Source organism: Corvus cornix, chromosome 12 (genome assembly GCF_000738735.6).
Source record: "Corvus cornix cornix isolate S_Up_H32 chromosome 12, ASM73873v5, whole genome shotgun sequence".
Taxonomy (NCBI): Eukaryota; Metazoa; Chordata; class Aves; order Passeriformes; family Corvidae; genus Corvus; species Corvus cornix.
The window spans coordinates 2,177,745-2,191,274 of record NC_046342.1 but is presented as its reverse complement, the minus strand read 5'-3'; the positions used below and the strand labels follow the sequence as shown (position 1 = coordinate 2,191,274).

Below are 13,530 nucleotides of genomic sequence, written 5' to 3'. Positions count from 1 at the left end.
TTTCCCATATTTTTAAACTGGGCTTACATATTGGAGCTCAAAATCCACACAGTGCTCACAACACAATCTGCAAGCACAAGTCCTGCTTAGTATTTTCCTTCCCTGTTTTCTCAATAGCAAGATTATGCTATTTAAAACACTGCTTATAACTGCAAGACCAGTTCCCAAACCCCTTATATGAGATAAATACAAAATGCTAATCCTCCTTACTGCTTGAATACTTGCTTAAACCCTACCAGCTTATCCTGTGCTCCTCTAAAAGCAGCCAAATTGAACCCTGAGCAGATGAGAAATCAGAACAACCCCAGCAAGAACAGTGCAGGGAAAGAAGAGGGACAGAGGAGTAACAAGTGTCAAGCACCTCAACGGAAACTACAAAAATCAAGTTCACAATACCCCAAATTCTATAAGGTTTAAGGCATGATAACAATGAAAAACCAGCACAGATGCACATCATAGAGATGGTTACTTCTTCTAAATCCCATTCCTGAAGCCCTGGAAAGATCCCAGCAAAACCTTACAGGTCCCACTTAGAGATGAAATAGTTGCACGTTACCTATAGCTCCTCCTCAGGATAAACAGACTTTTTATGGCCTTTCCTCCACTATTGACAAGTCAGAAAGGAGTGACAAGCCTTTAAATGTCTGGCTAATAATGACATCAGTGCCTGTGTCCCTTCATTCAGCCTTCTCTTCATTTTTTATTACAGACCCACTGTACCATAAACTTCAGTAACTGCTTACATCTCTGTGGTAAGAGTTAAAATCCAAAACTGCAGTAGCCATTTCTGCTCCATAATTAATCTTTCCCGTGACACAGTAGTTAAACAAATGTGGTTCATAAGTTTGCATTGCTAACAAGTGCAGGATGATTTAAACTGGGAGCTGTTGAAACGCAGTCCATAGTTCCTAAACCAGAGAGGAGACAAAGCAGCACCCAGGGTTAACTTATCACTGACCAAGGAACGTCCTGCCCAGTATGGAAACTGGGGGAATCAACTGGGGGCCACCCATCAGTGCTGGCCATCAGTCAGTGGGTCTGTCTTGGGTTTTATTCCTCTTCCTCTTTTCATTTTCTCTATTATAATATTTTATTTCAATAATTATATTGTTCCTATCTCAACCCACAGGTTTTACCCTTTTTTCTGATTCTTCTCCCCATCCCAGCAGGGCTGGGGACATGTAAGGGAGCAGCTGTGGCACCTGATTGCTGGCTGAGGTTAAGCTCATTTCTTTAAGTACTGCTAAGTTGAAAAGCATTTGTTTTAAACAGTTCTAAGACACTCCAGTATTACTTGGCCCTGCAGTGAGTGCCCAAGGAGATAAGAGGATCCTTCACATTTCAAAGCATTAAATTCATCAACACTGGTAATATTCCTGCACCCCTGGTCATGGCTGGAATACTGGAAACTCTGCAGAATTCTGTTTTAGACAAAGCAAGTGGGGATACAGAAATGCAGACAGCACCACTGCTAGAACCTCACTGAAAGCTCAAGCCTAACTGCTAAATTCAAGATCAAAACTAACTTCCAAACTAAATTCTTTTTACTCAGAACGAAGCCCTAAAGCTGACACAGAAAGGCACAAGCTCAGGGACTGCTCTGCTCATTTCTTCCTCTCAGCAGCTCCTCACGCTGCAGCATTTTGGGGTGTGATACAGCAGCAGGGCAAGCTGGAGACAGCACAAGTTAGAAGCTGCAGAGTGGCATAAATCTAATTAAGTCTAAGTGGTAGGACTAAAGGAATGTAAATTAGAACCAGATACACATCAGCTCCCTCACATGCAAGTTGCACTGAATCAGACTTCCTCTGGATTCTCTAAATCCAGCCCAACATTCCTACCCTGTGCAGCTCAGAATCAAACTACAGTCTTAGGCAATAGTTAACCAAAAAGAATGCATTTAAGCTCAAGAAAATTGAGAATACATATTCAAAATATACTTTTTTAAATGTAGCCAAAAGAAATCCCCCCCCCCCAGGCCAAAACCATGGTTGAAATTATTTCCTCAAGGAGCTCCATTGCTGTTCATTTCACCAGTAATAGTCAATAACTGGGGCAAATCAACCAGATCATCCCTCTGTAGTGGCACCACTGAAAACTTGGTACTTATCCAGTAGCAGAGTGAACATGCAAGAACAGCAAAACCAACGTTCATTACAAAGCAGATTTACAGCAGTAAACCAATTATTTTATTCAACATTCAAGGCAAACAGTTTTCAAAAACATCTACGGAACAAAGACCAAAAAAAGAAAAGCTGCATTCATCTTAAAAGGTGATTTTATGCTCAGAAGCTACTCACAAAAGCAGCTTGAAATCCAAAATAGAATTTTTCTAGTCAGCACCTCCTGAGGTTGATACCCAAAGTGTACACACTGCTCAGAAAGCACCAAGGACACTCACTAGTGAGCATGCAGGTGACAATCTGATCTGTGAGGTGGCACTGAAGCGTGGCAGAATTGAAAATATTTTTCTAACATTAGTTACCCCACCTGAAACTCTCACCCTGAATGGTAAAAGCAAAAATATTACCCAAAAAATGGGCAACGTGAGCCTCTGACTGTGTTACAGTCCTGTGACTCCCTTTTGCTGAAGTGAAAGGCAAATGAAGAGCTCCTCACTAATGACAACAGTCACTCCAAGAGTTATCCACTGAAATCTTTGCAACCCCCTGGTGCCCACCCAGCTGTGTGTTCTTAAATGAGAACAGGTCTAACCAAAATTATCAGGGAGTCTGAGTTCCCGAACTGGCCTTAGTTTGGCAGCAGCTCCATCACGGCTTTTTGTCTGCTAGCAATGCAAAAGCAACTGGGAAAAGAGAGGAACCTTCACATGAATTTATTTTAGAATAACAGCAGGGATTCTCTGCTGCCCACTGACCAATTTAAACACAAGGTGTTGGGTTTGCACCAGGGGAAGACAACCTCTGAAGGGTTTTCTTCACCTCTACATGACCCTGAAGACAGTTTTCTATACATCTTGGGCTCAGTAAAATTCCAAGCTGGATCAAACCAGCCTCTAGGCTGATCCACAGTGCAAACATAAAGCAGCTGGATCCAACAAGGCAGGGAACTTACGTTTCTCATCATCAGCGTGTACCAGAGATGCTGCTCTCGACAAAACATCCAAGGGAGTCTCCATTCTTCTCTGGACCCTGCAAAATTCAGAACCAAGGTTTCAGAGAGTAAACTTAAGGCAACGCTCTGGGTGCTGTGCCAGCTGTTGAGAACACCCCACAGCAGGTTTACAGAAGGAAGCAGTGATGCACAACAGGAGCCCGGCAGCAAAAGGAATCAAAACCCCAAGTTTCTGCTGCTCTTTTCGTGTTATACCAGCACAGGACTCACTAGAAGTGTCATTGCTGAAAACACTGGGATTGGCTTTGCCACCAGCTGCTCACCCAAACAAAGCAGAACACCAAGCCCTAGTGCTGGAGCTGTTACACTGCTCACAGACGCTGTAACAGGGCTGTTACCACCTGCTGCAAGTGGGTTTGCCTCCCACCCCAAAAAACAGCTACTGGAGACAATACCCAAAGGTGCAGGGACAGCTGGTCTGGATTGCTACGAGGGCATGGATTGCTTTAGATCCTCAGGATCCCATAAACTTCCCCTCCATACTCTCTCCTATGCCCAACTTAGAATCATCCAAATTTTATAATTTTATTAAGATTTTTTTTTTTCCCCCACCAATAAACACATAGTTGAACTCTGGGTATGTGTATGTAGAACCACACACAGAACTGTATTTTTTTCAATCATAATCACACTTCAGTAGCTGTTTGTTCCCTGGGTTTTGCCCCTTACAACACACAATTCCCATGCACGAAGAATTAACCCCACCACATTAAAAATGCCTACTCCAGCACTACACCAAGCAACAGACTGCCATAACACCAATGATTGTATAGCAGCTCCTCAAAAAAAAGTCCCAATATGAAATTCCAAAAATATGAAAGGGAAAGGAAGGAAGAGAATAACATGTTGTCAAGATGTTTTTGTTGTAAGGCAAACAACTTATATGTGTTTCCAAATAAAAAGGCAACAGCACAGGCAGAACTGTTAAGAAAAAAAAATGGGGAAAGAGGAAAAAAACCAGAACAACTAATGGTTTTGTTGAGGTTTTTCCACAAAAAACTTTGCAAAACTTCTCCCATAAGAACTGTTTACTGTAACTTACTTTACAGTATGATCTTAAAAAAAAAAAAGGTAGTGGCAGCTCCAGAAATCTCAAACACATGTCCTGCATGTACATTGACTTAACAACAAACACATGTTTGGGAAGCAATTTCCTTGCCTTTGCACTAAAACAATAAAACTCACTATCCTCACTCCCTAAATAAATCAAAGTCTTTCAACTAATCAAAGACTTTAAAGCCTAAGAGAAAGGATTTTAAAGCATTTGTAAGTTGAAACAATGTATTTTTAAGCTTAAAGCGTGTATTTTTCAGTTTAAATAATGAAATCCAGTAAGATTTCCATAGAGCTGTGCAAGAAGAAGAGACAAACTTACAATAACCAAGAGACAAACTTGTGTTAAGGATTAGAACATGCTTCTCCCTCCCTGCCAGAACCAGCTTTTGCTCAGGAAGAATATTTTAACTAAACTCATAAAGTCAATTAACTCATTTAAAGACAGTACCTGTGGGCAAGAGGGTTTAAAAAACAAGATTTTACCTTATTTTACTAAGTTTGTCTTCATTATTTATTCCTTTCACACCTGGCCACATTCTCCTCCAAACCAAAGCAAAGACTGGGAAGAGGGTGTTCCCTGAAAAGCCTTCAGCACCATCCCACTGCGTCCCTCAGCCCTTGATGCTTTATTTCTTTCATATTTTTGTTTTGTTGGAGTTTAAAAGAGCAGACTGTCCATTAGTGACCCTGTCACACAAATTCCTCTAACAGAGTGAAAGTGCAGTTGGAAAACGATTCAGGTTTGTCTGACCAGGGGGATGCAGCTACACCAGACTGAGGTAACTCAGGATTCAGTGCTAGCTTTGTCCTACACTTCAAAGACAGTAATACAAATATTTTTGGTCAACTCTTTAGGAAAAAAACCAGCTCTTGCTAAAGAACAATGTAAAGGACAGTAAAATGTCTCATTAAAAACAAATTGCCCTTTTTCTTTCAGCTTTCCAGTAATTTTCAAATAATGGGAGTAGCAGATGCCCAATCCCTTTCCGGAGCATGCTCCCAGTAAGAGAATTAACTGGTGACAGAAATCCACACTGGGAGAGGGAAACAGGAACCAAGTCTTAATTCTGCTCAGGAAATTAGACACTTTAAAAACAACTCAACTAAAAGTGGCCTCAATAGAGTTCTGCAGTTTTGTGTACCATTGAAGTTCAGATCATGAGAGAGCTGCTGAGGTGCTCCTCTGAGAGCGAGGCCTTGTGAAGGATGCTGTGTTCATTCAAACCTGCAAATCCCAGGGTGCAATACCAGATATTCTGTGACTTTTAAAACAGATTTTAAAAAATTACCCGCAAGGAGCTGTACACTGCCAGATTATTTTTCAAATAGTGTTAAATATCCCTTTATTTTTCAAATAGTGTTAACTATCCCTTTATCCCTAAATTAGACTAACAAGTTGGTGCTTACAGTTGAGGAAAGAAATAAAGGTTGCCCAGGAGAGTGAGAGAAGAGGGATCCTCTCTTAGCTCCAAGTTTAAAGCCCTAATTTGATCAGGGCAAGGTCAGCAAGTGCTGCAGCTGGGCCAGGGCAGAGAGCAGCCCAGCCATCCTGGGGGAGTCACGTTTCAGCAAGGAAAGACCAGTGCACTTCCCAGGGTTCCAAGAAATAAACAACAACAACAAAACTTTAAAAAAATGTAAAAACCAAACGAACAAAAAAAGAAAACCACACCAAAAAAAGAAACAGTTAAAAAGGAGACTCCTGACCAAATCCAGCTATTTCTCAGTGTGGCAAAAAACCTGTCTATGCAGCAGAATCCAACCTTGAATTGTTATAAGTGTCCCCCACCAGAACCCAACTCTGTGCACGCACTCGGTAAGGGAAAGCAAGCGAGGAGTGAAACACAAGATACAACTGGACTTCCCCTGGCTACATCTGATTTAACACCATGGAAACAGTTTCCCGAGCGTATCTCACTGGTTACAAAGTCTGAACTGTTAGACACGAGGAGACGCGAGCCACAGCACTTTTACAAGCATTCAGGATATTTTCATCTACTGTAATTTCAAATATTAGTTTAATGTCTCAGTCAGTGCTCTTATTTATCAGTTACTGCTCCCACTCAACACTGCCCTGTTCTGGCCTTTCACCTACACAACAGCAAAGAAACACTCTGGAAAACAGTAAGGACATGAAATGTGAACTCAGAGATGTCTAAAAACTCATCTAAACACTGATCCACCTGCCATTTTTTATGCAGCACTTGGAGCCCACAATACCCCATCACTGAAATGAAATAGCACATTATTTTCCCTCTCCTTTTCACATTTTTGCAGGTTCCAGAAACACACAGAGTACTCTCAGCTTTGCAAATGCCTGCTAATGTGTTTTGGTTTTTTTGAAAGCTATAGAGAAGTGAAAGCTTTAGAAAATGAACAGTTAAGTGTTCTCAGGGATTTATATATCACCTCCCAAGCACCAGGAAGAGCGTGCAGGGAAAAACCCTGAGGTTGCTTGTTTGGAATTCAGTCAACAGGCAGCAGAGCAACCAGCAGCACTCAGCCTGAACAGAGAGACAATTATTGAATCCCTCCAGAGTTAATATTCACAGTGGGGGATGTCAGGAGAGACAGGAGATAAAGAGAAGAGCTTTACACTTGATTTTAAAATAGGGGGAATAGCAAAGGGAGAGAAAGGAAAGAGAAACAAAGATGATGTTTGGGCAGTGATCTCATTATGGAGTTGGCACGGCTTTGGCCTAGCACAGACCTCAGCTCAAGTCAGATACCAAAAACAAGGGCAAAATTGGGTGGTGAGAACAAGAGACATGAGTGCAGGAAAGACAGAAAGAGAAGAATGTTGATACAGTTTGGATATGAAATGCCAAAGGGAAGTCTCAGCCAGGACAATGCCTGGATTTCAGGAACAGCAGCACAGGCTCTGCAAACACCTGAGGAACACCAGAAAGAGCCACTCAAACCTGCTGAGACACACATCTACACCTGCCAGGGGGGAAAGGCTGAACCTTCCCATGATGGGCACAAAAGCCTGGTACTTGAATTCCCATCTGGAGGAATTACACAGAAAAGGTTGGAGGGAGAAGAGGAGCATTAACAAACAAAGCCCATTAGAACAATGAAAAAGTGATTCAAGAATGGCAAGGCACTCGAGAAACCATCAAGACTGAAGTGTAGATAAGCACAAGTACAGGGAAAACAAGATTAATTGAAAAGTGGGGTCAAATAGGTCAAGAGCAGCTCCCACCTGGGGAGATACAGGCACAGAAATGCCCAAATTCATCCCCAGAAGTACCTAGAAAGAGACAAACTCTGCTGATTTCAATGGAAGAAAGTGAAACTGAAGAGGAAATCCAGATACAACGGACCAGCACAATCAGTTAGTCCACACAAGGAAGGGAGATAAAGCAGAAGTTTGATGCTAAATAGAAAAATATCGTTTATTTTTTATGACTGGAGAGAGCAAAGCATATTTGCCCCATGAATGAGAATAATGATAAGCACATTGTAATCAATAATTTTTTCAAAGGGTCACCATACATTTAAATTTCTTCAGCTATGCTTAGACCAGGGCTTCTACTTGTGGATGGAAAAATGCTCTGTTGACATACCCATGTGAAATGTCAAAAAGTGCAAGAGCTCTCTTTAGGTCATGATTACCAAGTAGCATTGATCATCCCCTGCATTTACAACTCACAGTCTTGAGTGTAAGTTCAGGCTATTTGGTTAAATACCACTTTTTTTTTTTTTTTAAGTATTTATTCACTACTTTGGGGTTTTTTAAAACCATGCTTGTTATGCATGTGGAAAATGTGTTTGAACAGGCAAACCTTCAAACAGAAACAACGTTTTAACTCATCACACAGAAAATTATAAGCTTAAAGCAGAGCTTTGGTATTTTTCCTTGTGCTTTTTGTTGTCTTGTTGCATAAATCCCCCTTAACAAGGCAACATTTTAAGAAGAAAGCTATTAGTAATGCTATTTGAACTGAAAGCTAACAAAGCTGAGAAACTTAAGGTGGGAAAGTCCAAGCTGACCTTGTCTTGTACCTACAAGATCACCCAGAGCATCCTAAATGTTACACAATCTGCTGCAAACACATTATGAAACGTTTAACCACAGTAAAGAGAACTGAACCAAAGCTCCCTTTTCCAGCAGAAAACTTCCAGGTGTCTCTGGAAACAAACCAACTCACCACTGCAATGTGGAGATGCTGAGAAGGTTAGCAAAGCTACTCATATGTAAATAAGAAACTGATGGTTTATGATGTGAATGCTCTTAATTATACCTGCCCCAAAGGTCTGTACAAATGTTTTCTATCCTATTTTAGCTACCGGCCTTATTCTATACCAGACTGTCGGATCTGCCCCTCTCAGCAGCACTCCTGGGCGCTCACCACTTCAGCTCTGTTGCTGCTCTAGGGTGGGTGTAAAAGCTGACCCCCATCCCACAAAGGGGTTCCTGTGCAGAGAAGGAACAGCATCCTGCACCAAAACATCCCATCCCTGCTCCCCACGGCATCCATCCCCCACAGGGGATGCTGGGGATTCAGCAGCAACTCTTCCAGCCCAGTCATTTAAATAAGAAAATGCAAAGGTACAACAGGCAGGCTCAAATTCTACCAAGAGTCTAACGGGTCAGATCCATTTCTTGTGGATCAAAGTAGTTCTTGTAACTTATCCCAAAAAGCCTCATAGCCCGATCCCAAATATCACGATTATAACTGTGTATCGATAAGAAGAGGTGTAGAGAATTTAAGCAAAACATTCCACATTAGCAATCTCCTCACAAGTTCACAGATAGGAGAATACAAATAAAGACCTTAAAGCCTGGAGAAGAGCCTTTAAAAAGTTTGCTATTGAGGCAGGGGAGGGATATTGCTGCCCAGTTTTATAGAGTTTTGGATCCAAGGGTTCTCAGTATCACTGCCTGCAAAGAGTTTCACTCAGGTTTCCCAACTTGCAGCTTGTTTCTCTGTGAGGAATGCTCTTTAAACAACTCTCTGTTCTAAAGTCAGAGAAAATCTAATCAGAAATATTACCCTGCAGGAGAAATCCTGGAACTCTTGATCAGCCAAGTCCTCTTTGGTTTAATTTTAAAAATGACCATTATTTCTTGTTCCTGATAATCCTGAAGCACCTACACAGCAGAAGGGAAGAGAGCTGGCTTTATGGATTCTCCAACGCCAGTGGAAACGGGTGTTAAATTCCCATTCATCCACTCTCAGAAAAGGGTGCACTGGTATCAGCGCGGACAGCTTAACCCAGGGAATTACTGACTGCTGATCACATCTGGGGAACACACAGCGAGCCCGACCCCGCACTGCTACAGGCTAAATTAAAAACCTCTGCCGATGTAATATAGAAGATGCAGCGCCAAAAGCCTTCACAGCGCCCTTGGGACGCGTTCTAGAAGGTTTCACCTCTGCTACCGATACGGCGCCGGGGATTTTCCCTGCCGGAAGAACGCGCTCGGCGGGAGCCCAGCTGCGCGCTGCGGACGGCAGGAGCGACCCGCTGCTGGGGATCCCCCGGCACAGGCGCTCCTGCCGGGGCAATTCCTCCGGGTCCCGCTGCCTGTGACCCCGCGGGTCCCTCCCCACCTGGAGCCCGACACCGCCGGCAGAGCTCGGGAGCTCCGCGGCCGCCCCGCGGGGGTTCCCCGGCCGCCGCCAGCGCCCGGCCCGGCGCGGCTCCCGCGGGGAAAGCCCCGCAGCGCGGAGAGGACGGCCCGGGGCAGCCCCGTCCCGGCCCCGTCCCGGCCCCGTCCCGCCCGCCAGCGCCGCTCCCTCCGCCCCCGCGGCCACCTGTGCGCGCTGTCCCCGCGCGGCCGCTCCCCGCGCACTCACCGGCGCTCCGGGCGGGCGGCGGGCCGGGCGGCGGCGGCAGCGGGGCCGCGGCGCCCCGCGGGCCGGGCCGGGCCGGGCCGGGCCGGGCCGGGCGGAGCGGAGGCGGCGGTGTGGGCCCGGCGGCGGCGCGGAGCAGGCGCGGCTCGCCCGGCCCCGCTGGCTGCGCGGGCCCGCCGAGGAATCCCAGGAATGATGGAATTCGGCTGCGAGCAGGTGGGGGAGCGCCGCCCGCCCCCATTGGCCCCGCGCGCCCTGACGTCAGCCCAATTAGGGTAATGAGGAGCTGACGTCACATCCTCGCAGGTAGGGAGAGCGCGGGCCCGGCCCCGCCCCCGAGGAGGGGCTGGAGGGACCCGGGGGAGGAGGGGCGCGGGTTCGAGCCCCGGGAGGGCCCGGAACGACACGGAGGGGACAGGAGAGCGCGGGCGAGGAGAACGCTGCTTCTCTCCCACCCTGCTCTAACCCTAAACCTTTTACTCCCCCCGCAGGAAAAACTACAGGCAAACAACACGAACTAAACTACACCTCCAGGAAAACAACACCAAAAAAGTCTCTCTCAAGAGGAAAGCACTTTTTAAAAGCAGAAATGCGCGTTTCGAATTAAAGCACACTGCCACAGCATCTGACAAAGCGGCTCGGCAGCCCCAGCCGCACTGAAACACGCACGAGTGACGAGGAGCAAGTGTTTCAGAGGCTGATGGAACTGGCTCGGTTCGGCTGGAGGATGGGGGTCACATCCACGCACCCCGCACGATTTGACGGTAATTGGTGTGAGCAGATCCGGCACTTTGTTTCCTGTTTACTGCTCGCACTGCAGCGGGGTTTTACAGAATCCCTGCTCCCGATATGACTCACTCGGCCCTCGGAGGAGCTGCCAGCAGCCAGGCGTGTGTGAGAGCAAAGCTGAGCCCTCGCCATGGCCAGCGAACTGCTCCCCTCCCCTTCGTCTGCAGGGCAGGAGCTCCTCGGCACCGCTGCACAAAACCGGAGCGTCCAGAGCGATCCCGTCCCCGCACACCGCGCTGCTGGGAGAGGATCGCTCCTGTTCTCACCATCCCGGCCCTCCGAGCACCGGCACAGCCCCGGCCATTCCCATGGCAGCGCTCATTCCCAGTGTGCCATTTCCAAGATTCCGGCAATTTAGGAGCCAGTCTGGCTGGAGCACTCTGCCTGTTTTCAGCAGTGTTATCAAATCAAGCTGTCGGGCAGCTTGTGCATCGGGAAGAGCCGCTTCCCAGAAGCCAAGCCAAGGTTTCTCCAAGGCATTGTGAAGAACCTGGGAATGCTGTTTCCAGCAACAGGCTTGCAGAAATTAATTCCAGAGCAGGAGAGGATATGGGAAAGTGTTGTACTGACCATCAGTCGTCACCAAACAGGTCCTAGAGTGCTGCATTTTATCCTCACAAGGATCTGAGGTCGCCTCAGGCGGCTCTTGGAGCGCATTGCAAAGGGAAAGACAGACAACAAATCAACCTGAGCCCCACCAAGAGCCTTAGGGTTGCAGATTTGTGGTGGAACCCAAAAAGAGCACAGGGCAGCAGAAATAGAGAGGGTTTCCATGGAATTCTGCTCGTGGCATTTCTCCTGTCCAGCTCCTCCTCCCTCAGTGTGACAATAAATGCACAAGGATAGAAAAGGCACCACAAATGTCTGTGTTTGCTCAAGGAAAAGAAGCACCCAGGCACAGCAGGGTTCATTTTAGATGCTGAAACTGGGATTTCTGCATGAAATGGTGGAGGGAACACAGCTCCCAGGCGGAGCCAGAGGTGCAGCCAAAGCAGCAGCCCGGCCAGGCAGTGTGGGAGGTGCAGGGCAGGGAGTGGCCGGGGATGAACCCACACACCCTGCACTTGGATTCCTTGAAAGATCCAGAGCCCATGAAGGCTCTGCGCTGCCCAGTTCCCATTTAAAAGTCCATCAAAATCATGCAAGAATAGCTGACACTGAAGTATTTTCATATCCTTGCAAGGACAGGTCATGAGATCTCCGGGCCACCAAAAGCTAGCCAAAAAGCACATTCCAAACCTAAATTAAACCCAGATTTAGACTCCACACACTCAGTATATCTAATAGGAACACTTCAGTTGATAAAAAAAATGAAATGCATGCAGTGTCGGAACAACCATGAACCTCATTTCATCCATGTGGCAAAGCCACCTATGACACCTGTAACAATATAAGGTAATATTTATGTATTTTTTTAAAATTGATATTGTATTAATAGACTAGTGGAGATTATTTTCATTACCAGCAAGCAAGAGGAGTTTGATGATCTAATATTTGGGGAAAAAAGTAGTCAAAACAGTAATATAAAACTTGTTTGAGAAAACAAGATACTGGACAAGAAAAATACCATGAAATATGGAAAACAAAACCACAGGCACTGAGAAAAGATCTGAACTAGACATTGGTACATATCACAAGAATTAATTGCTGCAGACTAATTACAAGGGTTTTTAATATGTATCTCTGAGAAAAAAAGTCTGCCACTCCTGTTTATAACTGCTGGAGGGAAGAGGTGGGAAGGGTTTCTTTGTTTAACCAGACAGAGCTCCTGGGATGAGGAGGAGCTTGAGAAAGGAGAGGTCAAAACAGCTTTTGATCCTTTGGAGCTGCTATTACAGCTCCCAGCAGAAGTTTTAGAACAGGATATTTATTAAACATCTAAGGAGCCTGAGGAACATCAGCTGGCTGGGAACAGCGACCCCGTGCATTCCCCTGCAGACAGACTTCCCACTGCAGTGAGGTGTCAACATCTGGAAAAACCAAAAAAATGAAGTGCAAGTTGTCAAACATTGGAAATCTTGGAAAACAAACCTTAACACAGCATTAGAAAGCCTTGTTGGAGCTGCTGAACTCAACACATGCTGTTCACCGGGCAAATTCACAGATGACAAAAGCGAACCCAGTCCTGGGTGATGAGCTGCATTTTGCTTTGCTCGGGTGTTGGGATTTGTCTTCATTTAGCACAAACTTTCTAACCCAATGGCATCAAAGGCTCTTTGCTGACTCAGATACCAGCACAAATTTATTCTGCTCAAACCCCAAAACTGACCAAGATAGTTGAGGGTTTGTAGCTGAACTAAGACAAAAGTAGTGCTTCAGCACCCAGGCAAGGCACCCAAGGCATGATGCAAATCCTGGGCCAGACTGCAGCTGCCAATCCTGTTCCAAATGGATGTTAATCACCAAAAATTAAGCCCATTCTCCACACAGTGTGGCCAGTGCAAGAGAAGGCTTAACCCCTGCGTGAGGGAGCGGGGACTGTGGCTGGCCATGGATCTCAGCTGCCTCAGGACAATGTTTTAAGACTTTTTTTGGGGTTTTTTTTCAATACAGAGGCAGGAAAGGTCCTGAAACCAGAGGGGGGAAACCCATATTCTAGCAAATGCAGTCGCAGTCTGCAGGGAGACCCTATAGCCTAGTCCTACAGACCCTACTCAACCATGAGTCCTGTAATTATTATTGAAATGAAGCCTGGCATCTATTCCATGACCAACCCAGAAAATAAAGCATTTCCACTATAATAAGA

At 45.7% G+C, this 13,530-nt stretch overlaps 1 protein-coding gene and 1 long non-coding RNA gene across 4 annotated transcripts in view; one reads left to right on the top strand and one right to left on the bottom strand.

Annotated features, from left to right (window-relative positions):
- Positions 1-10,034, bottom strand: part of VGLL4 (vestigial like family member 4) — a 73,638-nt gene extending 63,604 nt beyond the window's left edge. For all 3 annotated transcript variants that reach the window (XM_039559184.1, XM_039559187.1, XM_039559186.1), the window contains exons 1-2: positions 9,999-10,034; positions 3,076-3,152 (exon numbers count right to left, since the gene is read on the bottom strand). In XM_039559184.1, coding sequence (XP_039415118.1) covers positions 3,076-3,139 — 64 coding nt within the window. In that variant the 5' untranslated portion in view covers positions 3,140-3,152; positions 9,999-10,034. The remainder of the gene's footprint in view (positions 1-3,075; positions 3,153-9,998) is intronic.
- Positions 10,035-10,130: 96 nt separating this feature from the next.
- Positions 10,131-13,530, top strand: LOC120410699. The gene is made up of 2 exons (XR_005603014.1): positions 10,131-10,301; positions 10,487-13,530. It is a non-coding gene; the product is annotated as an uncharacterized LOC120410699 (long non-coding RNA).